Source organism: Rhinolophus hipposideros, assembly GCF_964194185.1.
Source record: "Rhinolophus hipposideros genome assembly, chromosome: 10".
NCBI classification, from domain to species: Eukaryota; Metazoa; Chordata; class Mammalia; order Chiroptera; family Rhinolophidae; genus Rhinolophus; species Rhinolophus hipposideros.
The window spans coordinates 84694631-84719531 of record NC_138056.1 but is presented as its reverse complement, the minus strand read 5'-3'; the positions used below and the strand labels follow the sequence as shown (position 1 = coordinate 84719531).

The 24901-nt window shown below is 48.8% G+C and overlaps 1 protein-coding gene across 2 annotated transcripts; it reads left to right on the top strand.

Moving 5' to 3' along the window:
• Positions 1 to 1281: 1281 nt before the first annotated feature.
• Positions 1282 to 24634, top strand: BACE1 (beta-secretase 1). 2 transcript variants are annotated; one of them, XM_081063141.1, is made up of 9 exons: positions 1282 to 1988; positions 16837 to 16925; positions 18421 to 18637; positions 19126 to 19263; positions 19970 to 20104; positions 21007 to 21108; positions 21470 to 21619; positions 21873 to 22044; positions 22666 to 24634. In XM_081063141.1, exons 1-9 carry the CDS (start codon positions 1728 to 1730, stop codon positions 22905 to 22907), a joined length of 1506 nt encoding a protein of 501 aa, XP_080919267.1. In that variant the 5' UTR covers positions 1282 to 1727; the 3' UTR covers positions 22908 to 24634. The 2 variants fall into 2 exon arrangements, with proteins under 2 accessions (XP_080919267.1, XP_080919268.1); XM_081063142.1 differs by lacking the exon at positions 1282 to 1988 and adding an exon at positions 15829 to 15963.
• The last annotated feature ends 267 nt before the right edge of the window (positions 24635 to 24901 follow it).

Below are 24901 nucleotides of genomic sequence, written 5' to 3'. Positions count from 1 at the left end.
GTTTAAAAATATATATCTTCTGAGTTTTGTTAGAGAGACCTTCTTCAACATAAGATTATTAAAATATTCTTCTATTTTTTCCTGTAGTTTTGTTTTTCGTGTGAAGCTCTTTGATCTATCTAAAGTTTATTTTTAGATGAGATAGGGATTTTCTTTCCTTCCAAATGGATAGCCAATTGTCCCAACAGTTATTGAATAATGCATTTCCCTCTGATAGGAATGCCAGCTTTGTCATACACAAAATCCCCATACATACACTGATCTATCGATTTTTATTTTTTTATCTTTAATCACCTTATTGATTAAGATTTACTATCAATATCATATAACCTGCAAATAATGATTCATTTGTTTTCTCATCGCGCTTGTTCCATTTTCTCTTCTTGAGTTAGGTAGACAGACCTCAGTATGTGGGTTAAGAACAATGATGATATCTTTCCCTGAGACTCCCTATCTGAGCCTCACTTTGATGGGAATAACTTTAGCCTGTTCTTATTATGTTTTCTATGATTTTCTGTTACTTGTTTAAGAAGTTTCTCCTCAGTTGTTTTTTTTATCAGAATACCTACTGAACTTTAACAACAGCTTTCAACATTTGATAAATAATATGTTGATATAATCATATGGCTTTTCTCTTTTAAGCTATTAGAGCTCTAAAGCTTTTCATCTTAAGCTTTTACCAGTTAATATACGTATACTTCCTGGAGTGATCACACTTTAAAGGCTGACAACAGCCACTTACCCTTAGTCTGACTGACAGCACAGAAATCAGGAGGGTCTCAGATTCACAGCATCTGGGAGAGAGCTGAGGGCAGATAGAGCATCAAAGGCACTGAAAGATTCCAGCGGGAGACCACCCGACTGGCTCTCATCTGGCCACAGTACTCGTGAAAATCCCACCCATTCTTTAAGGCTCAGATTAAATACTACCTCCTTCCACTGAGTCTTCCCAAATCCTCTAGATGTCCCCCAAACCCCTGCTCCTTTTGTATGGTGCAGGTGCATTTTGTCTCTCTCTGTAGCCCTAGTGCCTGGCAGAATGCCTGGCATACAGTGGGTGCTCAATAAATGCAGAATGAAGGACTGACAGAATGAGAGGTCTGCCGCCACTTGACGCTAATGGCCCTTCCCATCCTGCCAGGATCAAAGCAATCTTGCCCGCCAGGGTCCTGCAGGACGGACTCCTTCTCGGCAGAGGGCATCCCAGACCCCTCCCCAGCCCCGGAAGCTGGGCCGCCTGTTCTGGGAAGACTACACTTCCCAGAGATCCCAGGGAACAGCGAAAACCCTTGGCTTTGACAGCCGCCGCCACAAGTCTTTCCGCCTCCCCAGCCTTCCTCGGAGCTGGGCGCTGGATTACGGTGGCCTGACCTGCAGACGCAGCCCCAGGAGCTCAGGTCCCCTGCCTTTTCCCCCTGCTGCCACCCGCCATGCCCGCCCCGCTCAGCCGCCTGGGGGCCCCCAGCCGTCCTTTCCCAGACCTCTGCTGAGGCTGCACGCCACTGGCCAGATGTAGCCAGGATCCATCTGCTCCCCTTTCTTTCTCTCTGCGGATTGCTCCACAGCCTGACCCGGAGGCTGGCTCAAGGGCCTGCAAGCTCTGCAGCCCCGATGCCACACAGCCCTCTCTCCTGAGGAGCTCCCACCAGCATCCAGAGTTGGAGGCAGGCAACAGGGAAGGACGTGGGCCCGAGTGAGTCCCGAGGGCCTGAAGGCCAGGGCCCACAATGGCCCAAGCACTGCCCTGGTTCCTGCTGTGGATGGGCTCCGCAATGCTCCCTGCCCACTGCACACAGCCTGGCATCAAGCTACCTCTGCGGAGCGGGCTTGGGGGGACGCCCCTGGGGCTGAGGCTTCCCCGGGACACTGACGAGGAGCTGGAGGAGCCTGGCCGGAGTGGAAGCTTTGTGGAGATGGTGGACAACCTGAGGGGCAAATCTGGTCAGGGCTACTACGTGGAGATGACCGTGGGCAGCCCCCCACAGACGGTAAGGTCACCAGGCCAGCCCTGCCCGCCTTCCTGCACGAGCAGAGCGGGGACAGGCTGGGGATGGATGCAGCATGATGGCTCCTGATAAAGTGGCTGGGTGGTGTGGGCGGGAGACACTTGCTCCAAACCTTTCCTCTGGGGTCATATCGGTAGCAGTCATTTCCAAAGCTCCCCTTTCCTGCCTCCCTTTCCCTCACAGGCTTCCCAGTCTCCTTGGCCTGACTGCCTTCCCTTCACTCCCATTTTACACACACACCCTTCAGTAAGGGTTCAGGGCAAAAGAAACACTTCAGTGCAGGGATCCTGACCTGGGGAAGGGTCCAAGCCGCAAGGGACACTATGAACAGGTGTCAGCCTTGGCCCAGCCTGGATTTTGTAACCCCATCACTCCATGTCTTGGTCAGCCAACCCCACCCCTCCTCTGGCCTTCTGCAGTCAGTCAGGGTTTCCGTCACCACTCCTGGCACCTTGAAGACCAAGGAATCCTGGCATGAGTCGGATCAGGCCCTTTCTCCCACTGTCTGGGCTGCCACAGAGACAGCAAAGGAAGGGGTCTGAGCTTCTCTGACCTCCAGACTAGCCCAGAAGCCCTGGACAGACTCTTGCCTTCCCCAACCCTTCGCTTCTCCTCCCCCATTCCCTTTTTGCATCTGCACTCCAGCCCCTGCCCCACCCCGTGCTCCCAAGCCTCCAGAGCACAGGCCAGAGGGGACTGACCTGAGCCTGGGGGAAGGACATATCGCAGCAAAGGAGCCAGAGCCCCCTTCTAAGTATGAGACTCCTTCCATGAGCTGATAGGTGCTGGGGAGGGGAACAGGGTGTGGAGGGAGTGTGGGGGGAACATGGCAATGATGGTGAAAATACTACCAGTTCTCCGCATCCTTCCTGACAATCCTCCAGGTACCTCCAAGGTGGCTGGTGGAGGTGGCACCCTCTGCCCCTCTGCGGGTGGGTGGGAGTGTGGGCATGAGCAGCCCTCCACGTGCTGCTGTGGCTGACCTCTGTGCACATTTGCCTTCTCTGTGGGTGAGTCTGGGCATGGGAGGCGGGATGGTTCTGTGCGCGCTGGTGTGTGTCACCTTGAATCTGAGCCTGCACGTTTCTGTGAGCCAACCCCTCTCCTGGATCTGTGTGCAGGAGGCCTGTCCTTGGGAGGGTCTGTGAAGGTGGGAGTGTGTTTATGCATAGCAGGAACAGCCACACTTCCCTGCACTTCTCAGACAGCTCTTACATTGGACCTGGGAGAAACACAAGCTTCCACCTCCCATTACCTGATGGAAGAAAGCCTTCCTAGGCCCATGCCACCCAGACCCCCCTGCCTTCCGGCTGATCCAAGGTTCTGGTCTCCCCCTCTCAGCCCTCCTTTCTGCTGTGCACCACAACTTCCCAGAGTCTCCCGTCAGTTCTCAGTGTGAGGACAGAACCTGAATCCAGGCCCGCAGCTGCCTGGCCCACCAGGGTGCCAGGTATTGTCAGGGATCAGGGGTTGTGGAGCCCTGGTACCATGATGTGCTGTGGAAACTGTACGTAGACCCTGTGGCATGGGCACAGAACAGGGCTGTGGAGCCAACAAGGGTTTTGGGGTCAGACAGACCAGGCATTCCAGCTTTTCTTCTTCTCTGCTGTGTGGACTTGGGCAAATGATAGAACCTTTCTGAGGGTATTGCCTCTCTTTAAAATATGGGTGAAGTGAGATCACCTTTGCTAGGTGATTGTGAGGGTTAAATGAGACTAGCGTGTTTCCCCGAAAATAAGACTGGGTCTTATATTAATTTTTGCTCCAAAAGACACATTAGGGCTTATGTTCAGGGGATGTCATCCTGAAAAATCATGCTAGGGCTTATTTTCTGGTTAGGTCTTATTTTCGGGGAAACATGGTATGTAGGTGAAAGCACCTAGAACAATGCATCTGTACCCATAATTGACTTCCAATAAATATGAAATCACTTTTTCCTAACTTGTCTGGCCACATGTGCCTCTTCTGTACTATGCAATGCAGCATTAAAAACTTGAGTGTTCTGGGCCTCTGTGTTTTACACATGTAGAACTGAGGGACCAGTTACTGTACTTCACTGGACCCATGAGATAATGCCTACATCCCCCAGCCCAGAAATTAGGAGAGTAATTGTCCAAGAAATGCCAGTTCCTTCCCATTCCTTCCTAGAAGGGGAAAGTGGACTTAAAATTCAACACCAGCCCAAAAAGCCAGTGCTGGGGAGACCACAGTCTGAAGGACTGTGGCTTGCCCTACAACTTCAAACTTGAACCAACGCCAGCCAGTGTCTCCTCTACAGTGACTTGATTCTCTCGCTGGCAGTCTGCAGGAGGGATGCCCTTTCACCTTGCCTGGTGGGCTGTTGTAAGCACCATACAAGAATACTGATGGCAGAGTACTCTGAACGATTAAAAGTGAGCACTTTCTATGTGCCGTGCAATTAATTGCTGGGTTTGGGGCTGATCCACAAAGAGATGGAACTTACATTTCTGCCCATAAAGAGTTTAGTGTGCAAGGAAAAGTACAAGTGCTGATACAAGGTAATCCAGAGCAGTGGTACTCAAAGTGAGATCCCCAGACCCTTGTCATTGGAACCCGTTAGAAATGTAAATTCTCTGGCCCCACCCCAGACCTACTGACTCAGAATTTGAGGGGCTGTATCTCGAGTTTGAGAAGCACTGATCGACAGTAGCACAAGGAATGAGCGCTACAGGTGTTCAGGAGGAGGATAAATCAGGGAGGTTCTTCACGGAGGTGAGTGAGCATGGCTTAAAGGATGGCTAGGAGGAGGGAGTCCATTCCTAATGGGGAAGTGGCACTGGTCTCACCAAACTTTAATTGCACTTTACTCGTATGTCCACTTCTTTCTTTCCTCCCTTAGACTGGGTCCCTTCGAATGGGAGAAGCCACAATGAATGCGAGAATGAGTTATGTGTATTTGGGCTTAGGCATATTTATTCAATGAGAAACCCAGTCTAGTGAATGTTACAGGTTAAGATAAATAAGATAGAGCCAAATTGCCAAAAGCCTTAAATGTCAAGCTATAAAGTTTGGACTTTATTCTGCAGATATAAGGGGAAAACTGAATTTATTTGTGCAGGGGAATAGCATAACGAAAGCAATCTTTTAGGAAGAGACATCTGAATTTTAGAAAGAATGGAACTGAGAGAGACAGAGGCAGGAGGTTGTGTCACATGATCCAAGGGTGAGGCCCTGTGACAAGGACGGCATGAGACAGGGAAGGGAAGGCCAGGGTGCAAGGAACAGTGCAGGGCAGACGGGCGGGACCTGGTGACATTGGTGTGAAGGGTGAAGAAGAAGGTGTCAGCGATGATTTTGAGATTTTGATCTGGGGTGAATTGGAAGAGAACAAGACCACTTAGGGGAATAGGCAAGTTGGCAGCAGCAGATAGCTCAGCAGTACTTGTATAAAATATATACTTGTATTTATGGTTGCAGTTTATGTAAAGTTTTTAAAATACAGTATACATAATTTTGTTCTTTACAGTATACACATGTATATAGATACACGCACATAACATGTTTCCCCGAAAATAAGACCTAGCCGGACAATCAGCTCCAATGCGTCTTTTGGAGCAAAAATTAATATAAGACCTGGTATTATATTATATTATATTATGTTATATTACCTGGTCTTATATTAAAATAAGACTGGATATTATATTATATTATATTATATTATATTATGCCTGGTATATATTATATTATATTATATTATATTATATTATTTTATATTATTTTATATTATTTTATATTATATTATATTACCCGGTCTTATATTAATTTTTGCTCCAAAAGATGCATTAGAGCTGATTGCCCGGCTAGGTCTTGTTTTCAGGGAAACAGTATCTATACACATATACGTACATGTATCTATACATATATATAAACAGTATCTATACATATATATGTACGTATATATGTATATATACACACTGTCACCCAAATATATATATAGATAAATAGCTAGATAGATATAGCTATAGATATACTGGAGGTGCCAAAAAAATGTACACATTTTAAGAGCTGTTATCTATGTGTTACTTTTCAAAGTTGAATTGAATCAAAATGGCAATGTGTAGTATGACTTTCGCTCAAAAGTTGGCGTGAATCAAATGAGTGCTAGTGTCATTCATTGTACATGCACTTACATGGTGGAAAGTTTATGAACTTAATTGTCCAACCTTTCGTATTACAATTTTAGTACAGTTTTTTCCTTTCTTAAAATGTGTACACATTTTTTGGCACCCTGTGTGTGTGTGTGTGTGTGTGTGTGTGTGTGTGTGTGTGTGTGATATATACTATCCCCCATGCCTACATATATATATATTCTTATCATTCACAGCTTCTAGCAGAAGAAGTAGAAACTGAAATGGTAAGCAGTTGGCAAGGTGGCAGGCCCTGTCTCACCATTGTTCTTCCTGCTACACATGACACCTATTTGTGTGGCTTGTGGGAGAAGAGTTTATCATGAACATCCCTCTTCCATTCTCCCATGATACCTTCTCCTATCTCCCTTACTACACTTATCCAAATGTATTATAAACGTTTTTGTGTGTTTCCCCGATAAAAAGTCTAGCTCTTAAGAACAATGTCTTTTAAAATTTTTTTGTTTTTCGTCAGTGTCTTATTTCTCTTTATCTAATATCTATGACAACACTAGGCTCAGAACATGCACCTAAAAAATGTCAAGTGAATGAATAAATCAACTGTAAGACATTTAAATGGAACTGTTGATGGGCAATTGTAAGTGCAGAACTGGAGCTGTTGGTGAAAGTATTTTTATTCTTATTCCTTAAATAAAGGCATGTTAGCTCATTGTAATGGTATGAGCATCACCGTCCAAATACAGGACAATAATTTACTGTTAGGATTGAAATCTGGTGATAGTCGATTCAGTTTAACAAATATTTGCTGAACACCTATTGTGTGCGAAAGAGAAAAACAATATCATAGTAATCTTAGCACTTGGAGAGCTCTCAATTTGGTGTGAGACACAGACATGTAAACACCTAAATAACATACAGCGTCAAATGCATTTGGTACAAATAAAAGCATGGTGAGTCTTGGAAGTGCAGAGAAAGAAGTGGTCACTTCTGATAGGGTGTTAGGAAAGGCTTGCTTGACAGGGTAGCATTTGCATATGGCCTAGAAAGAGGAGAAAGCTTTGCTATTTGGAGAGTGGTGGGGAGGAAGACTTCATGAAGAGAGGCATGAGCTATGCTAAGAAGCTGGAAGATGTGGTCTGGCAGTGAGGCTGGGTGGAGTTTGGGTTTTATTCTAGAGGCAGCAGCGAGTCCTTGTAAACATATGAGAAAGAGAATGATCTAGTGTGTTTTGGGATCTAGGAAAACAACTTCAGTGTGGAGGATAAGTTGGATAGTCTAGAGCTTGAGAGGAGGATCTCAGTTAAGATACGAAGAGCCTGAAAGAGGATGGTGGCAGTGAGAACGGAAAGGACAGGTCCTTAGAGACCAGCATTCACATGGTGGTTGACCCAGGTGGTCTCTGCCCCGGTGAGGGAAAGGGAAGAGAAGATGGTTCCCTCCTTTCAACCTCTCTAACTGTGTTTGTGTCAAGGAACACAGCAAAAGCAGCAAGCTTTTAAAGCACAATATAATTTAGCAAAATTCCATGTGTATTATTCTGCTTTAATTACAAAGGATAGGTATTAGCCTGCCCATTTCAGGGATGAGGAAATTGAGGCTCAGGGATTAAGTGGTTTGCCCAAAGTTACTCAGCTAAGGAAGAACAAAGCTGGGGTTCAAATCCAGGTCTTTGGATTCCACGTTCAAATGCAAGTCCAAATACTGGGTTCTTTCCAGTGTTCTACAGTCTGGGACATGTTGATTGACTTTGGACCATTGCCATTGGACCATTCTTGTGGATGGATCCAGCAACCACCTGTGAATAGGAATCTAGAAACCGGGAGAGAAGTTATAACTGGAAAGATAGACCCAGAGTTACCTGCAGAGGTGGTTGTGGAAGCCAACTTAGCAAATGAATTACTCTTGGAGAGAATGGAGAGAAAAAAAGGAAAACAATTAGAGAAAGCATATTGTACATAGACTAGGGATCAAGGAAGCAAGAGGAAAGAACCAGAGAAGTAGAAAACAATGAGAGTTCAGGGTCTCAGAAACCAAGACGGGCCAAGTGGTTTTCCTCTCCCATGCCTAGAATGGTTTTCAAAACTGTGGTTCGTAGAATTCTGTAAAGGAACCACAAGGGTGAGGGAGAAGGTAAGGAGAAAGGTAAACAGGCAAGACTCTCTACCTTCCACACTTCCCATCACCAAGCACCCCCTACTCCCACCTGCCCCTAAATCTCCCAGCCCTCCCAGAATAGCTCATCTTTTATTGTTTTCACACAGTGGAATTCCAGGTTATATTTCTTTTCCCTCTCTCTCTCTCTCTCTCTCTCTCTCTCTCTCTCTGTCTCTCTCTCTCTGTCTCTCTCTCTGTCTATCTTTCTTTCTTTTTTGTTAAGAGTTCTGGTACTAAAAAGGTTGAAAACTGAACTCAAAGAACCACACTCCAAATCAACAAAGCAGGCGGGATCCCAGTTCGACATTTGCCTATCCGGTCTCTGAGACAACTGGTTTGACTGGGATTGATTGGGCTTCAGGTTGCACATCGGCGCTTGCTAGGACCTTCATGCTGTCACACACTTCTCTTCTTCCTCAGGTCAGGAAAGAAAGAGTTCAGCTGGGATTAGAGGCATGGAGAAAGACTGGGCCCTCTCACTAAGGTTGAAGTTCAGGAACCCTTCTCCGGTATATCTAATAAAGAGCTAAGCAGAAAATTCTGGTTGGAAATCCAGGAAGAGAAACATCTCCCAGGGAGAACCCCCTACCTGAAAACTAACATCTCCGTCTGCTGGGAGCTATCTTTCTCCATGCATCCATGGAGAAATGGATGTAGGGGCCTGGGCAGTAGAGAGGTCTGGGTAGGAGCCAGACCATTTCCCCTGTCCTAGAACTGCCCGGAGCTTCCCCTGGTAGGATGGGCCCGGCGGGCTGGGAAGCGTCATTCACTGATGCTGGTCTGCCACATCCTCAGGCGCTGTGGCCAGTAGGTCCTGAGAGGGGAGGCGCATGCTCTGAGGAGAATGATGTACCAGTAATCCTAGCGGCTGAGTGGGGCAGCCGGACTCCTAGGTCTCTTTTCTCACAGATTCTGACAAAGCCCAGAGCAAACTGGCTGCCTCTCCCACCCCAGCCAATGCTTTCACCAGACCTTCTGAAATGTTACGGCCTGTGGCTGGCTATCCTGTCACCTACCCACTGTGATGCCACTGTGTCCAGGCTGTATGTCTTCCTGATTGGTCTCTTGGGGTCAGTGAACCTCACCAATTATTCTTTTCCAGTGCTTGTGGAGTTTTTTTCCAAGGAGCACAAAAAGTGAACCCTGGTATCTCCCAATGGCTCAAGCAAACAAGCCTATGTGCTGAGCATGACCCAGGTGCTATGGGAGAAAGGGGGCTTAGGCCATAGATCAGCTTCATTTTCAACTGAGGACAGACCTAGAGAAGATTAAAGCCACTGTCACCTGTGGGTGGGACGTGGTTAGACATCAGGCAGGACTTACTGGCTGAGAAGGAAAAGCAGGTAGTTAACAGTAGCAGTGATACTTCACAGACCGGGGGTTTTCCACGTGGGTTCTGTGGAGGCTGAAGGTGCTAAAGAGATGCCCCATGAGTCATCGTGGGGACAAGACAGACACAGAGGAAGTGAAACCTCTCCTTCAAACAGAACATCTCTGCTATTTCTCTCTTTGGGACACTGGGATCCTCCATGACACTGGGAAAGGGTTCTGCTGCTTTAAATTTTTTTTTGGAAAAACTATTTTATTAGATCTGATCTTTAAGAACAGACATGTATTTTTTGACCATTCATATTCACCATCTCATTTGAATCGGAAGCACTGATAAATGTTAGTTGAGCTGGATTTGAGGCTGGGGGAAAATGGAGCATCCTATCTAAAGGAGGAAGGGTGCACTAAATAAGGTTTGGTATAACCCGGCCACCTTGGGATTCCTTAAACAACAACAACAACAACAAAAACCCAGCCCAAGGTGGGAAACCTGGCAGTCTGCTTGCTCCCAGGTATTGATTGCCAGCTGCAGCCTGGAGATCTAAGTGGAAGGCGGGGGGTGTGTCTGGGGAAAGGAGTCCATTTCCATTGGGTCAGCTGATTCAGTCAAGGTGGGAGGAATCTGGACAGGTGCCAATCACTGGACCCAGTGTGAGGCAGGAGCTATGTGCCCTGCTGGCCCTCAGCACCCATAGCTGCTGATGTTAGGCGTCTCATGTCCTTCCTTGCCCCCTTCTCTCAGCCTTGGTCACGTTCAGGTCTGGGAACATCCATTTAGAAAAGCAGGTGAAACTAGATCAGAAAGCTCTGGGAGCAAGGAGGCCTGATGTCACTATAACTGCTCTAAGCACCTGCGTGGATATTCAGTCAACTTGTGTGTGTATGGTGGGTGTGGGGACAGAGCCAGGAGTGCAGTTTCCAGGCTCTCGGCCTCACGTGGAAAGGTGCTCACTCAGGTAGTAAATGGCCATCAACTGTGATTGGATGGCCATCAGCTGTGGCTAGTTGGCCGTCAGCTGTAACCAGTGAGCCATTGGCCACTAATATAACTGCCATGGCTAAGGTAACAAAGGGTGGTGTAGTGGCGTGGTGGAGTGTGGATTGTGGATTGCAGTGGGCACGGCGGGTCGCAGCTAGCAAGTGAGGTTGGTTGGCAGAGAGAAGTGGACGGCAGGTTGTGGATCGTGTGGCTCCTGCTTCCTGTGTCTCCAACCCAGCTGCCAGTGAGAATATAGTGGTATGACTCCCCTATCTATGGCTCCATGGGTGTTCCTTTTTGGCCTAGCCATGTCTTGCGTTCTTATGTGGGGAGTGGGAACAGAGACCCCGCATGACACCCTGCATGACAGTGGGTATCAGGTGTCATCGTCGCTATGCACAGTAGCAGATTGAAAATCATCCCTTCAAAGACCCTGGGGCTGAAAATTAATAGCAAGGGTCCGGAGTGTCACAAAGAACAGCAGGAAATGAGGTGATTACTGTCAGTTGAAAACTATCATTATGGAGCACCTCCTGAGGGCTAGGTGAGAATTTATTGATAAGGATACAGATGTACTCCCACTCTTGGGGAGCTCACAGGGTGCGGGCCAGACAGGCATTAGATACATTATTAAAAGTTTGATGAGTGGTATACAAAGAAGCACAGGTGTTATTGAGGATCTGTAAGAGGAGGAATCTAATCTTGGCTGAGAGCATCAAGGCAAGACCTTTGGGGTGTATAAGCTGTGACTTGAAAGTTGAACGGCAGTTAGACAAAACAGGAAGAGGACAGTTCAGGCAAAGAAAAAGCATATGCAAAGGTGCAAAGGTGAAACATCATTGTGCTATGAGAAACTTCATGAGAAGCTTGTGACAAAGGGGAAAAGTGACAAGAGATGTTCAGTGGAGTTGACCTGGCTAGATGTCTCCAAGGTCAAGGACCCCGGGATTTAATTCAGATAGTTTTGTATCAGTTATCTGATGCTGTGTAACAAACTACTCCAAAACTTGGTGGCTAAAGACAAGAGCCATTTTTTCTCTTGAGATTCTGTGGGTTTGTTTGTGGTTCTATACAAGTCTTTCCTGGGCTCACTCACGTGGCTGCCTTCAGTTGGTGGGTCAGCTGGGGGCCGAACCAAGCCGGCCCTGCTTGCCCTCTTTCCTCATGAGGTCTTTCATCCTCAAGGAGGCAAGACTGACCTTCTTCACGTACAGTTTCAGGGCAGCATTCCAACAGGGCAATCCCCAAATGGACAAGCACTTATCAAACCTTCTTTACTTAGGTCCCACTGGCCAAAGCAAGTCAAGTGGCCAAGCCCAGAGTCAGTGTAAGAGGGGATGATAAGGGCACGGATACAGGGGATGTGATTCATTAGTGTAACAACCTACCATATACTTCCTTTCCAAATGAGAGAGACAGGAAGGTCAAGGAGATAAAAGACCAGACTTCGGCTTAGTCAGAACCAATGGATCCTCGTCCTGGCTTTGTGGCTTACTGTGTAAGATGGCTCACGTTGTTTACTCTAGGTCTCAGTTCCCTCCTCAGTAAAACGGAAGAAAGGCATCTATATCTCAGCTTAGCTAAAACGTTTGTTATACAAGTATATAAGAGCTCTTCTCTCATCAACTCTGAGGCCCACATAGAAGGAAATAGACTAGGAAAATTAGAAGTAGGAAGAATTAGAGTGAAAGCCCTTTCCCCAGAGGCTTGCAAAACTGGTAAGACTCTGGCATAGACTACCAAGAAAGTTTTAGATCTTAATAACTAGAGATCTTTTGGAACTGGAAAGAGCCCCATCTCTCCAGGCGAATGGACAGATGACTCCTGAAGGCCCTTTTTGTCCTGAAGGTCTGAGCTATCGCTGTCTGCTAGTAGAGCTAAGATATAGGGAACAGAGTTTACCCTAAACTCACCAGTTCCATACCTATCTCCTCAGCCAAGATCTAATCTGAAGAGTCTTGAGAGTCTTGTCTGCAGGATGAAAGGGCAGGTGTGCCTCTCCCGGTGGGGCTTGTTAGCACTTTCCATGAAGCTGCCTTCCTTCAGAGGCCCCAGGGGCACATTTGTTTGTTAAGTGATTGCGCTGACCTAGGCCTGACCCACAGGCTTCGGTCCCCTGGGCATGTGAGGGCTATGGCTACAGAGACTCCTGAGTTGGCAGAGCCCCAAGGGAAGGGGGAAAAGTAAGATGGCTCCAGGACTCCAGGCTGCCTGAAGAATTGCATCCTGTGTCAAACCAGGGCACCTGGAGAGAGGAAGGCAGGTCTAAGACAGAGCCACAATGACAACCTAAAAACTCCCAGTTTGGGAGTCATTAAGGGATCCCTTCCTCGCCCACCCAAAGTATAGGGTAGATTAGCTTTTTCCCGCTTTCTTTCCTTTAACCATCCATTAATTCAAGAAAGATTTATTGACAGGCACTGTAATATCCGCTAGGAACACAATAGGAATTTTTTTTTAAATTAGATACAAGGGAAGGTGAGAGTAAATGTGAAATTAGAGTGGCACGTTTTATGGAAGCATTTTAGCAAGAGAATATGACCTGGTCTTTCTCCCTTAGGAAGTCTCTTTTGAGCTCAGACAGAAGGATGATAGATGAGTAGACAAAACGGCAGGTGGAATAAAGGATGGTCTAGCAGAATGAATGACCTGTGCAACAACAGCCTTTGGGTGGAGGGACCATAGCTGGTTTGAGAACCTGAAATAAGGCCAGTGTGACCAGTAGGCAGAGGGCTTGGGGGAGTATGGGACAAGCCAGGCTGGATATGGAGGCCGGGCTGGACCATGAAGGGCCCTGTAGAAAATGTAAACACTTTAAGTTTTTATTTTCATCGCAAAGGAAAACCATTGACATAGGACAGGGTTAACATGGTCAAATTTGCACTTTGGAAAAAAAAATCACTCTAGCCATAGTACAGAAACAGGTTGGAGAGGTAAAGGGTGGTGGATATGCCATGACCACTTGAGAAGCTATTGTCATATTCCAGGATGAAATCATGATAGCTTAGCCTAGGGGTGGCAGGAGAGAAGACAAGAATGAACACATTCTAAAGACTTTTAAGACTGTTAATTGAACAGGACCTGTTGAGGCGTTGGATAGAAATGTGAAGAAGAGGAAGGATGTCTTTGAAGTTGCTGACTGATGGAACAGATGGATCATGATGCTATTCACTAACATAGGGGACACTGGGAAAAGAAAGATGGGAGGGACTGTGTGAGGTCAGCTTGGGACGTCCTGAATTTGGGGCATCACTGATGCAGTTCACATGTGCTTCTGGAGCTCAAAGGAGGGCTACAGCTATACGCTTAGGAGTCATCAGCATATGGGTGATAACTGCAGCTACAACCATGGGTGAGATGGTTAAGGGAGAGAGTCCAGCAGGAGACAAAGAGGGCCAAATCCAAGGCTTGAGAAGTCAGCCTGAAAAGTAGACAGAGAAGATATGGTCAGAGAGGTGGGGGGATGACCACGGGGTAGGATGCAGGCAAGAGTGTTTCAAAGAGGGAGGGGTCAGCAGTGTTGAATGCTCTGGAGAAGTCAAACAAAATGAGGCCTGATTTGAGAAATGTCTTTTGTGTTTGGTGACATGAAATCATTGGTAACTGTAGTAAGGGCTGTTTTATAGTACAGGGAGAAATAGAGGCGAAACTCAGTTGTAGAATGGGTTGAGGGATGACTGGGAGGTGAAGAAGTGGACAGCTTGGCTGAGACCTTTGGTTGTGAAGGGAAAAGAGAGAAGGTAGTTGGAGGCGGATGTGAGATGAAAAAAATTTTTTTTAATGAATAGACTCAAGCATTTATAAATGTCAATGGGAAGAATCAGATTTCGGGGTGGGAGTTGGGTTGTGGGAAACATCATGGTGGTTGCAGGACCTGAGGGACAGGGTAATAAATAGAGTGGGGTGCCTGAGAAGGGAGGAAGGAATTGGCTCCCAAGCCTAGATGGCAGTCTGCTCTGGAGCCAGCCGGAGGGACAGCTGACAGAAAGGATTGGTCTGCGTAGCTGCAGGCAGGTTGCAATGGCTGGTTGTGGGAGATGAGGAAGGTCCCATCTGACAGTCTCTGTCAGGTGAAATAAGAGGTCAGGGTGTCTGCTCAGAAGGTGTGGCAGCATGGAAACTTTTCACCACTGTTTTCCTTTTTCCAGCTGCCCTTAACTGCTGTTTCAAGGTGAGTGTAGTTCCTCTGTTGACAAAAGCCCCTGCCCTGTAAGAGGCCTCTGCGGAGGCCCCCCAGGGGGCTCACACTAGAAATGTTGAAGGACCGGACCAGAAATCATTTCTCTCAGAAGCAGGATCGCACTGCAAAGGGCGGACAGGCAGTTGGACATTTGCTCAGGAGGAAATCGCAACTGCTTATTTTGAATTCTCGTTTCCTTGTGAGAGTGGAGAAGGGGGGGCAGAGAGGGCAGTCGAGTGGCCTGAATTCCTGTTGGGGGCTGAGTGGGCAGGGAGTGGAGGGGGTCATTCCTCCCTGAGCTTGCCCCCCTTTTTGAGGTGAAAGGGGCGACCTTCCTCAGACAAGGAGAAATGCTGAGAATGGAAGGGCAGCGAGAATACTAAGTGGGCCTCCTGGCTGGGGAGGGACTGGCCTGCAGAGAGAGCCTCTCTGTGTGCAGGAGAGGGGAGGAGTGGGGACGAGGAGGGGCCTACAACAGCTGGGACTTAGAGCCCCCGGATAAAAGGTCCATTCCAGTGTGAAAAGCGATCCTATTTTCCTAGAGCCGGCCAGGCACACATTCCAGGCAGTTCTCCCTTGCACAGCCATGGGGACCAATGCTGCGAAGGAGACCTCTTTCGTTGGGGTCCTGTGATCGCAGGGATCCCTGCCTATAAGAGGCCAACCTGGTGCTGGGAGCAGAGTCCTGGCATGTGTATGGGGGGTCTTGGGGAGTGGGTGGGTAAAGAAGCTTTTTAAATCATTAACCTGGTTGATTGAAATCTGAACTGCTGTGCCTCCAGTTTTATTGATTTTCTCTGAAAACACAGCATCTGGAGCTCGTGGCTGCTCAGTGACCAGGGAGAAGGACAGGGAGGAGTCCAAGTAGAGGGCACAAAGGGAAACGGGAATCAGGCCAGGAGTGGGGGCCAGGAAGGAGGACGGAGCAGGGCAGAGAGCGGTGTGACAGTGGAGAGGTGTCTTGGGGGACGTGGGGAGGCCAGGAGCAGGTGTTGGGGGAGGTGCGGTCAGCAATGCCACAGAGGACCACTGAGAGCAGAAAGGAGCCGGCAGAGAGGAGGAAATGGGAGCCCACAGAAGCATGGTGACCTGCCCAAGGTGACAAGTTCGGAGCTGGACCAAAACTGAGGTCAGCTGATTTGACTGCACTAAGGAGAGAAGACACGGGAGTGAACAGGAAGGAGCTGAAGCTGCTGGACATGGCAGGTTTGCGAGAGAAGGCTCACTTTCCAGATGACTGTGTTTCAGAGGACAGGGCTTTCCCTCTTTTTGCGTGGCAGGATATAGTAGACATTTAAAAAATGGCTCTGGACTGACTGAGGGCAAGGTCAGGCCATCACAGGAGGAAGGAGGGACAAGCAGAAGGGATGCTAGAAAAGATACCTGTCCATCTTCATTTAGCCCAAACCAGGGCCTGATGAGATGCGACAACAGATAGGGCCCCTGGCTCCCCACCATTTCTTACAGGAGGACTCAGACAGCTCTATGTCCCCTCTGAGACAGAAGGGGAGTCCTTCACGAGGAGCCCCATTCTGGCAGGCAGGGCAGACACATGTGGGTACCAACATGCCATCATGGTCCCCCATGACTCCCCTCGCCAGTGCCAGCTCCTAGCTCCTCTCTGAGCTGGAGGGGGACAAGCCAGGCTGCCTGCTGAACGATGTGCCTCCTAGGAGAACGGGAACAGGAGGGGAAAGGGCAAGCTCTGAAGACAGAATCAGACAGGTGCACAAGGTAAGGAAGGGCAATCTCAGGGGAGAGAGAGACGGGAATGGAGACGACACACACACCACACACACCCACACACACAGACAATGTGGCTTGGATGACATAGAAAATGCTATGATGCTACAGAGAAGACAGAGCAGACACAGATTTCTGAGGGCACGCTGAGGATGCCATAGGACCGCATGTTCCGTCTGCAGGCGTGGTACTGGACAGGCCTGTCCCGTCCTGCCTCATGGAAGCCTCACACTGCACGTGCCAAAAGGAGACTGTGGCTGGTGGGATGAAGGGCACTGCGGTAGTGACTCCAGAGCCTCCTGCTGATAACGTCTTTCTCTCCCCTTTCTCTGACAGCTCAACATCCTGGTGGACACAGGGAGCAGTAACTTTGCAGTGGGGGCTGCCCCCCACCCTTTCCTGCATCGCTACTACCAGAGGCAGCTGTGAGTCCTGGGGAGAGCTGAAGGGAAGAACCCTTCCCAAGTGTTCAGACAGAAAGAGAACGCAGGAGAGAGAAAGACTACCTCCTCAGATCCTTTCTTCCTGCAGGGACAGAGGAAAGGAAAGGAAGGCAATAGTGACCAGGAAAGAAGAGTGGGGTGGGGGTGGATTTGAGGTGTACTATGGGAAAGGGTAAGCTGGGGGGCAGCACGGAAGTTCTCCAGTACTGCAGGAGGGAAGGAAGGAAGGAGAGCAGCCCCAAAGCTCCCAAACCACCTCAGGGGTCTCATTCTCTCTTCCTGAATGGGGAGGCAGAGGGACTTCTTCCCCCATCCCCTCAGCGGCTCTCAGTTTTCTGGAAATACCAACTAAGCTGAGGCCGAGCAGACTGCAGTGACAGCTCGCTTTGCTGTGTTCTCACCCAGGGGCCGCTCTTGGTGGCTTTGCACAGTTCACGGAAGTGAAGAAAGAGCCTTCCATAAACCCCACTGCCTGGGCCAGTATCAGGGGCTGGAAGCTACAATGTCTCCTCCCTGCACCACCCAGAGTTCCAGCAACTGGACTTAGCTAACTGGTGGAAGGGAGAGTTGAAGTGGGTTTTCAAGGTAAGAGAGGCAGTGAGGGATGACCTGGGAGTCCCCTTAGCATAAAAGCAGGAAGTGACGTGAGGACATCTCATCTGTGAGGCATCTGTGTGTGTGTGAAAACATGTAAGAGGCTTAAATCCTACTCTTGGCAAAGCCACTTTCCCCGATGCCTGCCTTCTCAGGCTGCCACCCCTTTAACTTCCCATCTGGAGAAAGCGGTCAGGGAGTGGGGCCTGCTAAGGTCAGTGAATCGGAATTCCCTCTCGGTCCTTGTCCCAGTCCCATCACTATCCCCATTATACACACACAAGCCCTGGTTAATGACGTGATTAAACCCAGGTCAGGGTGTCACACATTGATAAGCACGTTTCACACAAGTGTGGTGTGTAATACCTACATGCTCTGCTGAGATGCTTGCACAAATCCCTTCTCTGGAAGAATCTGTAGAGGTTCCACATTCACCCCGCCTGGCACTTTCTCTGCCACTCAGCTGGTACCACTGCGTCCCAGGGCACCACGAGTCAATGGTTCCTTTTCTCTGGGAGTTTGATGGAGCCAGGGGTGGAGGTTGGGGGGGAAGAGATGCCCACTTAGCTGTCCCTTCATCAGTAACAAGCACAATACACAAAGCGTAGGCTTGTTCTTTGTGGGGCCGGAGGTCAACATGTTGGAACATGAGCTGTGGAGACAGAAGAGGGAGCCCCAGCAATAGGTCCTCCCATCTGTTTGCAAGGTCACTTTACATTCTGTTGCAGGTGATTGGTCTCCCTAAGTTCTGTTGATCAGCCTGAAAGCGCCTTATTCATCAGGATGCCCGATAAGGTTAAGCATTTGGGAGTCACTCTGATGCTGGATCCTATGCCAGTTGTCATGGTTATGCGTGCACAGATCTCTGCCTCCTTTTCCACAGGTCCAGCACGTACCGGGACCTCCGGAAGGGTGTGTATGTGCCCTACACTCAGGGCAAGTGGGAGGGGGAGCTGGGCACCGACCTAGTAAGCATCCCCCACGGCCCCAACGTCACTGTGCGTGCCAACATCGCTGCCATCACTGAATCAGACAAGTTCTTCATCAACGGCTCCAACTGGGAAGGCATCCTGGGGCTGGCCTATGCGGAGATCGCCAGGGTGAGTGGAACAAGGCCTGGCCTAGACACTGCATAGTGTCTGCATATTGCACACTGCCTGCTACACAGGGACGGAGCTGGGGAAGGGGAGGGAACTACGGGAGAGATACAAATCAGCTTCGGGGCATAGGGTGGCAGTCTGAACCATCCCAATAAAGGTCAAAACTATAGTGAGAGATGCTGCAATAGGTACAGGAATAGGTTGTGGTTTCTGACTCTAAGATCTTTAAGAGGGCCCCATAAATCTGAAACAGGTTAGGCACTTGGGGATCGAAGCTCATGTAGATCTGTGGGCCCATCAGTACTTTCCTGTTTTCATTGCCAGTGTCTCCTGCTAAGCCTCTCTGCCATATCTCAGTACCTCAAGATGGTCTTTTCCAAGGAACGTCCCCCAAGTCTGCTTCCACCTTCCAGTGTAGGCAGGGAGCTGGCTTCAGTCCATTACGGCCCTCTGTGTGATGATTCACTCCTTGTCTCTTTCTGTCACAGCCCGACGACTCCCTGGAGCCTTTCTTTGACTCCCTGGTAAAGCAGACCCACGTTCCCAACCTCTTTTCCCTGCAGCTCTGTGGCGCAGGCTTCCCCCTCAACCAGTCAGAAGTGCTGGCCTCAGTGGGAGGGAGCATGGTGAGTAGGTCCTGGGAGGGTGGAGGGCCTGGCACTGGGTGGAGACAAGGTTACCATCTGCCTCTCCCCCGGCCAAGGCTACTCCACAGTCTTGGGCTCCGCTATTTAGAGTCTCTATATTCCACACCCCACCCCCTTTTCTTTTTCCATCTTTTTCTTCCTTGCATTATTCCAGAAAGAATTCAAGGCACCTATAGTAACCTTGGAAAGGATTGGAGATGATTAGGAAAATTTCAAAGGAAATGAAAACAAGACCTATTATATTAAAATTAATTCAGTCTGATGATCAGAAGGCAGAGGTATAAGGAGTTTAAAAGTCTATTTATTAATTTATTAGGGCAACTGGTGAATGGTTCTCCATCTCCAACAAGCAGGGAAAATAAAAATTTATAACAGAAGCAAATAATCATTCATTCAACATTTATTGTGCCAGTTTAGGTTTAAATAACTTCATATCAAGGACTGAGTGATTCTAAAACAAGTAATTAAAACTCCTGGAAAGTCTCTTCCCCTGAACACATTCTTAATACATTTAAGAAACTGTAAGTCCCTTGGGGTTTGATTTGATTAGATGCAGAAAGATGAGACAGGTGACCTACAGGGGGCCTTGCCATCCCCAGAAACGACTGGTCCTATTGCTTGCTCTCCGGGTGACTTGCCATCCTTCTGTGCTGGGACTCGGGTACCTGCCTCTTTTTTTCCCTAGATCATTGGGGGTATTGACCACTCGCTGTACACGGGCAGCCTCTGGTACACACCCATCCGTCGGGAGTGGTATTACGAGGTAATCATTGTGCGGGTGGAGATCAATGGACAGGATCTGAAAATGGACTGCAAGGAGGTAATAAAACCAGGGGGAGCAGGAGGGGTAAGCGGGGGGGGGGGCCGCACAGTGTGAGGGCAGACCCTGGGCTAGGAGACCGGGAGCACAAGGCAGAGGCGCAGGGCCTGCGGCAAAGCTTGGGGGCTGAGCCTACAGTAGTCAGGAGTCTGAGGGTCACACAGCAGGACCTGGGTTTGGAGCTAGGGGCTTTCACAGGGGCTGCGTGCTTTACGGTCTAGGAACGACAAAAGCATGTGTGGACCCTAGTCACTTCCTCGCTTTGTGGCCTTGGGCAAACTATTTGCAAGGCAGTGTGATATGACGCAGTGTAAGAGTCAGGAAGACCTGGGTTTCTAGCTCTGCCTCGTACTAAGTAGCTTCTGCCCTTAGGCAAGTTACTATGTTGTGTTTCAATTTCCTCATCTGCAAAACAGGTAAAAATGGTGAAGATAAAGAAAATGCAGTTTTTATCCCAATGCCCGGCACATAGCAGTACCCAATAAATGGCAGTTAAGCCACTGGGATCTTCCTCATCTAGATTCTTAATGTATGCTAAGCTAGAATAGATTTAAAACCACTATACAAGATAGTTTTATTTCCAAGATGTGGAGAATGTCTGCCCACCCAAGACAGAGTTAATATTCCTAAACACTTCCTGTATACCAGGCACCATTCTAAGCACTTCAAATGTATTAATTCATTTAATCCTTCTAACTCTACGAGGTAGGTACTATTATCATTTTAAAGATGAGGAAACTGAGGCAGCAAGGTTAAGTAACTTGCCCGATGATATACACCTAAGAAGAGGCAAATCCAGGATGCCAAGTCAGGCAAGACCCCCAGTGGGACCGAGCCCTCCGACGTGGCCGAGCGCGGCACCACAGAAGGCTCCTGACGACTCTAACCCCTCCCTCTCTTAGTACAACTACGACAAGAGCATCGTGGACAGCGGCACCACCAACCTTCGTTTGCCCAAGAAAGTGTTTGAAGCTGCAGTGAAATCCATCAAGGCGGCGTCCTCGGTCAGTTGGAACAAGGACAGGGGTACAGACATGACAGAGGCACAGGAAGTCCATGAGTCATATTCTTCAAAGAGCCAAAAAGTCTACCTTCACACACTTCTACTTGGAGCTCTTTAAGACTGTTCTCTTTCCTGGGCCTGTTTGCTCATCACATACCCCCCACCCCCCACCCCCTGGTGTAAAGCTGTGGCCTCACTCTCCCGCTCTCTTCCTCTAATTCTTGGGCTTCAGGTCACCTTTCCCCAGTTTGGATATACCAAGGAAAAGGAAATAAAAGGGCCCAGGAAATATTATCTGAAAATGGGAGACGTGAGATGGTGAAAAGAGACTGTTTCCTCAGTTTTCCCTTTCTTACCAACAGACGGAGAAATTCCCAGACGGCTTTTGGCTAGGGGAGCAGCTGGTGTGCTGGCAAGCAGGCACCACCCCTTGGAACATTTTCCCAGTCATCTCACTCTACCTAATGGGTGAAGTCACCAATCAGTCCTTCCGCATCACCATCCTTCCACAGGTATGCCCCTAACCTGAGTCAGTGGGATCCCAGGGAAAGCACAAAGTACATATAGGACAGTCAGCAGACATGGCCTCCCAGAACTCAGAAGACAAAACAGCTAAGTGTCCAGTGGTAAAGAGCTCTTGGAAAAAACAACCCCTCAGAGTTCAGCGACGACAAAGGGAAGAGTGGCCTAGAGGGCAGAGGTGGGGTAAAGGATGGAGTGAGGAAGAGAGGAAGACATACTCACTCTTTGATTTCTTATCCTTAGCAATACCTGCGGCCAGTGGAAGACGTGGCCACGTCCCAAGACGACTGTTACAAGTTTGCCATCTCACAGTCATCCACAGGCACAGTTATGGGAGCTGTTATCATGGAGGGCTTCTACGTTGTCTTTGATCGGGCCCGCAAACGAATTGGCTTTGCCGTCAGTGCTTGCCATGGTGAGAGCGCCAGGGTGTGGGGTCAGTCTATCCATATTCTCCCTGTCCAGCAGTCAGGATACCTGCACCCGGCAGTCTGGGAGGCAGTGACAGTTGCCTCGAGCCAGTCAACATACTGTGCAAAAGCTAGTGTCAGTGCTTGTGCTTTTGTTGTATTGCCTGGCATGGTGAGCCTGCCTGGATTGGTAAGCTCTGTTGGAGGCTCAGGTGGCAAATGCCGTTTGGCACCTTGGGAAGCTCCAGATCCAAGGGGAGCAGGCCGAGCCTGTAGTGAGCCTGGCAGCTGCTGTATGGTGAGGTTGAATGCTACTTCAGAATGGCAGAGGGTCTTGCAACTGGATCTCAGCAGTAGCAGTGGGGTTTACTGGGTGTATGTGGGGCTGGCTTTGTAGTCAGCTCGGAACAACTGACTCTTAGGCCTCGTTCCTACTAGATACTAGGGTACAGGAAACGGCTGTTGCTCCCAGTGAGCTGGGGAGAGACACATGTCTCCACCTAGCACTGGCTTCCTACAGCCTCCTCAGGGGCTAATTTCAAGGCCTATGAGGAAGTTCTTTGTTGTATAACACAAACTGGTACGTGACAATGAGCCCTGCCCACTCACATCTGCCCTTTCTCCAGTGCACGATGAGTTCAGGATGGCAGCGGTGGAAGGCCCCTTTGTCACCCCGGACATGGAAGACTGTGGCTACAACATTCCACAGACAGATGAATCAACTCTCATGACCATAGCCTATGTCATGGCGGCCATCTGCGCCCTCTTCATGCTGCCACTTTGCCTCATGGTGTGTCAGTGGCGCTGCCTCCGCTGTCTGCGCCATCAGCACGATGACTTTGCTGATGACATCTCCCTGCTGAAGTGAGGAGGCCCATGGGGAGAACAGAGATCCCCCTGGGACCACGCTGGGTGCTTCTTTGGTCACAAGGAGACATGGATGGCACCTCTGGCCAGAGCACCTCAGGACTCTCACCCACCCACCACATGCCTCTGCCTTGACAGAAAAGTAAAATCTGGCAAGGTGGGTTACAGGGATTGCACCCGTAGGAAACAGGAGAGGGAAGAAAGACACGCTGTGGTGGTGGGAATACTCTTGGTCGCCTCAAACTAGAGCTGGGAAATTCTGCTGCTTGAAACTTCAGCCCTAAACCTTTGCCCACCATCCCTCTCAATTCTCCAACCCAAAGTATTCTTCTTTTCTTAGTTCCAGAAGTACTGGCACCATGCCCAGGTTACCCCAGTGGTGTGTGTCTGCAGTACCCTGGCAGAGAGAGGGCCCATCTTGTTCCCTGCTGGCCAAAGGCAGTTTGCTATTGGCTTTAGAGATAGGAACTGTATCAACAAGCCTAACAGTGGTACACAGATTGCCTCTTGAATTAAACAGAAAATAATCACACTGAATATTTGTACAAATGGGCGTAATTGGAAGAGGAGGGGGAGAGGGAGTACAAAGCCAGGCAACAGTGGAGATCAAAGCTAGAAACAGCGGAAACATGACCACTCGCCAGTCCCCGTTTTAGACTTCATCTCCAACACAGAATCCGTCTGGTAAGATGGGTGTTACTTCCCAACATTTTTTTCCCTGTGGTTGGAGCCCGACCAAAAGTGAGATGGGAAGAAGGGCTTATTTAGCCAAAAAGCTCTTTTTAGCTCTTAAATGTAAAGTGCCCACTAAGAAATTCCATCTAAAAAAATGAATTTCTACCTGATTAATTCTACTGGTCTCCACCTGAATGCTTTGCTCTACATATGCTAGGCAGCATTACAATATCCCAACCCGCCAAGCCCCAGTTGCCCTATGGGAAAGCAATTGGAATACAGGAAATAGAGCATGGCTGGGCTCCGTCTTCCTGCACATGTCTGCGCTCCCTCCCCCAAATCCCTAGTCCTCTGCAGCTGAGGTGCTAAGAATAGACAGGGGACCTCTCCGACCTAATTCCTGAAGATTCATTCAACAGGTATAGGGGTGATGCTCTATACTCCTGCCTGGATTTCTTCTTGTTCAGCTGTTAAGTCGTAGTAAGATCTTTACATAATACAGAGCAGTTTCACTGCTTTCTCACCCTCTCTAATGTCCCCTGCATTCATCTGGCTAAGGCATTCCACAGTGGCACAAGTGTTATACCAAGAGTGTCAGGAACACAGGGCTTCCTGGTTCTAGCATAATCGCCTTCAGTATCAAGGCTGCCTGGAGAAAGGATGGCAGCCTCAGGGCTTCCTTACTTCCTTTACCATAAGAGCCCCTCAATGGAGGCCATCCTTGTCCCCCGCCCTACTCTCTACTCCCCAATCCTAATTGTACTCGGGTACCCCAGGCTGGTTCTTGCGCTAGGTATTGGGGACCAGGTTCATTTCCCATCAGTTCTAACACAGTTGAGTATGATACCAGTGTTAGTGGAAAGAGCTCAATTTTCCTAGCAGCCCCACTGGATCCTCCTCCTATGTGGTCAACACACTGCTTCCAGGTACGGGACCTGCCAAGTGTGGCATTACCTGATGAGCGAGATGGAAATACTAGGAGGGCCTCCGGACAGCCTGGCCTCAGCCAGCTGCCCACAAGCCATAAACCAATAAAGCAAGAATACTGAGTCACAGTTTTTGATCTGGATTCTCTTCATTCCCCTGCACTTGGTGCTGCTTTGGCTGACTGGGAGCACCCCATAACCACAAAGACTGACAGGAAAACTGGAGACTGTCCACTTCCAGCTCGGAACTTGTGTAAATAAACTTCCAGAATTGCTACCGTAAAATAAAAATGCCACTTTCTGCTTTATAATTTCTTTCCATGTTGTGGAAAACTGCCTTTTCCCCAGCTCTTTCCAGGGCATAGAACCCAACCCCTTCAGTAGTAAGTTCCAA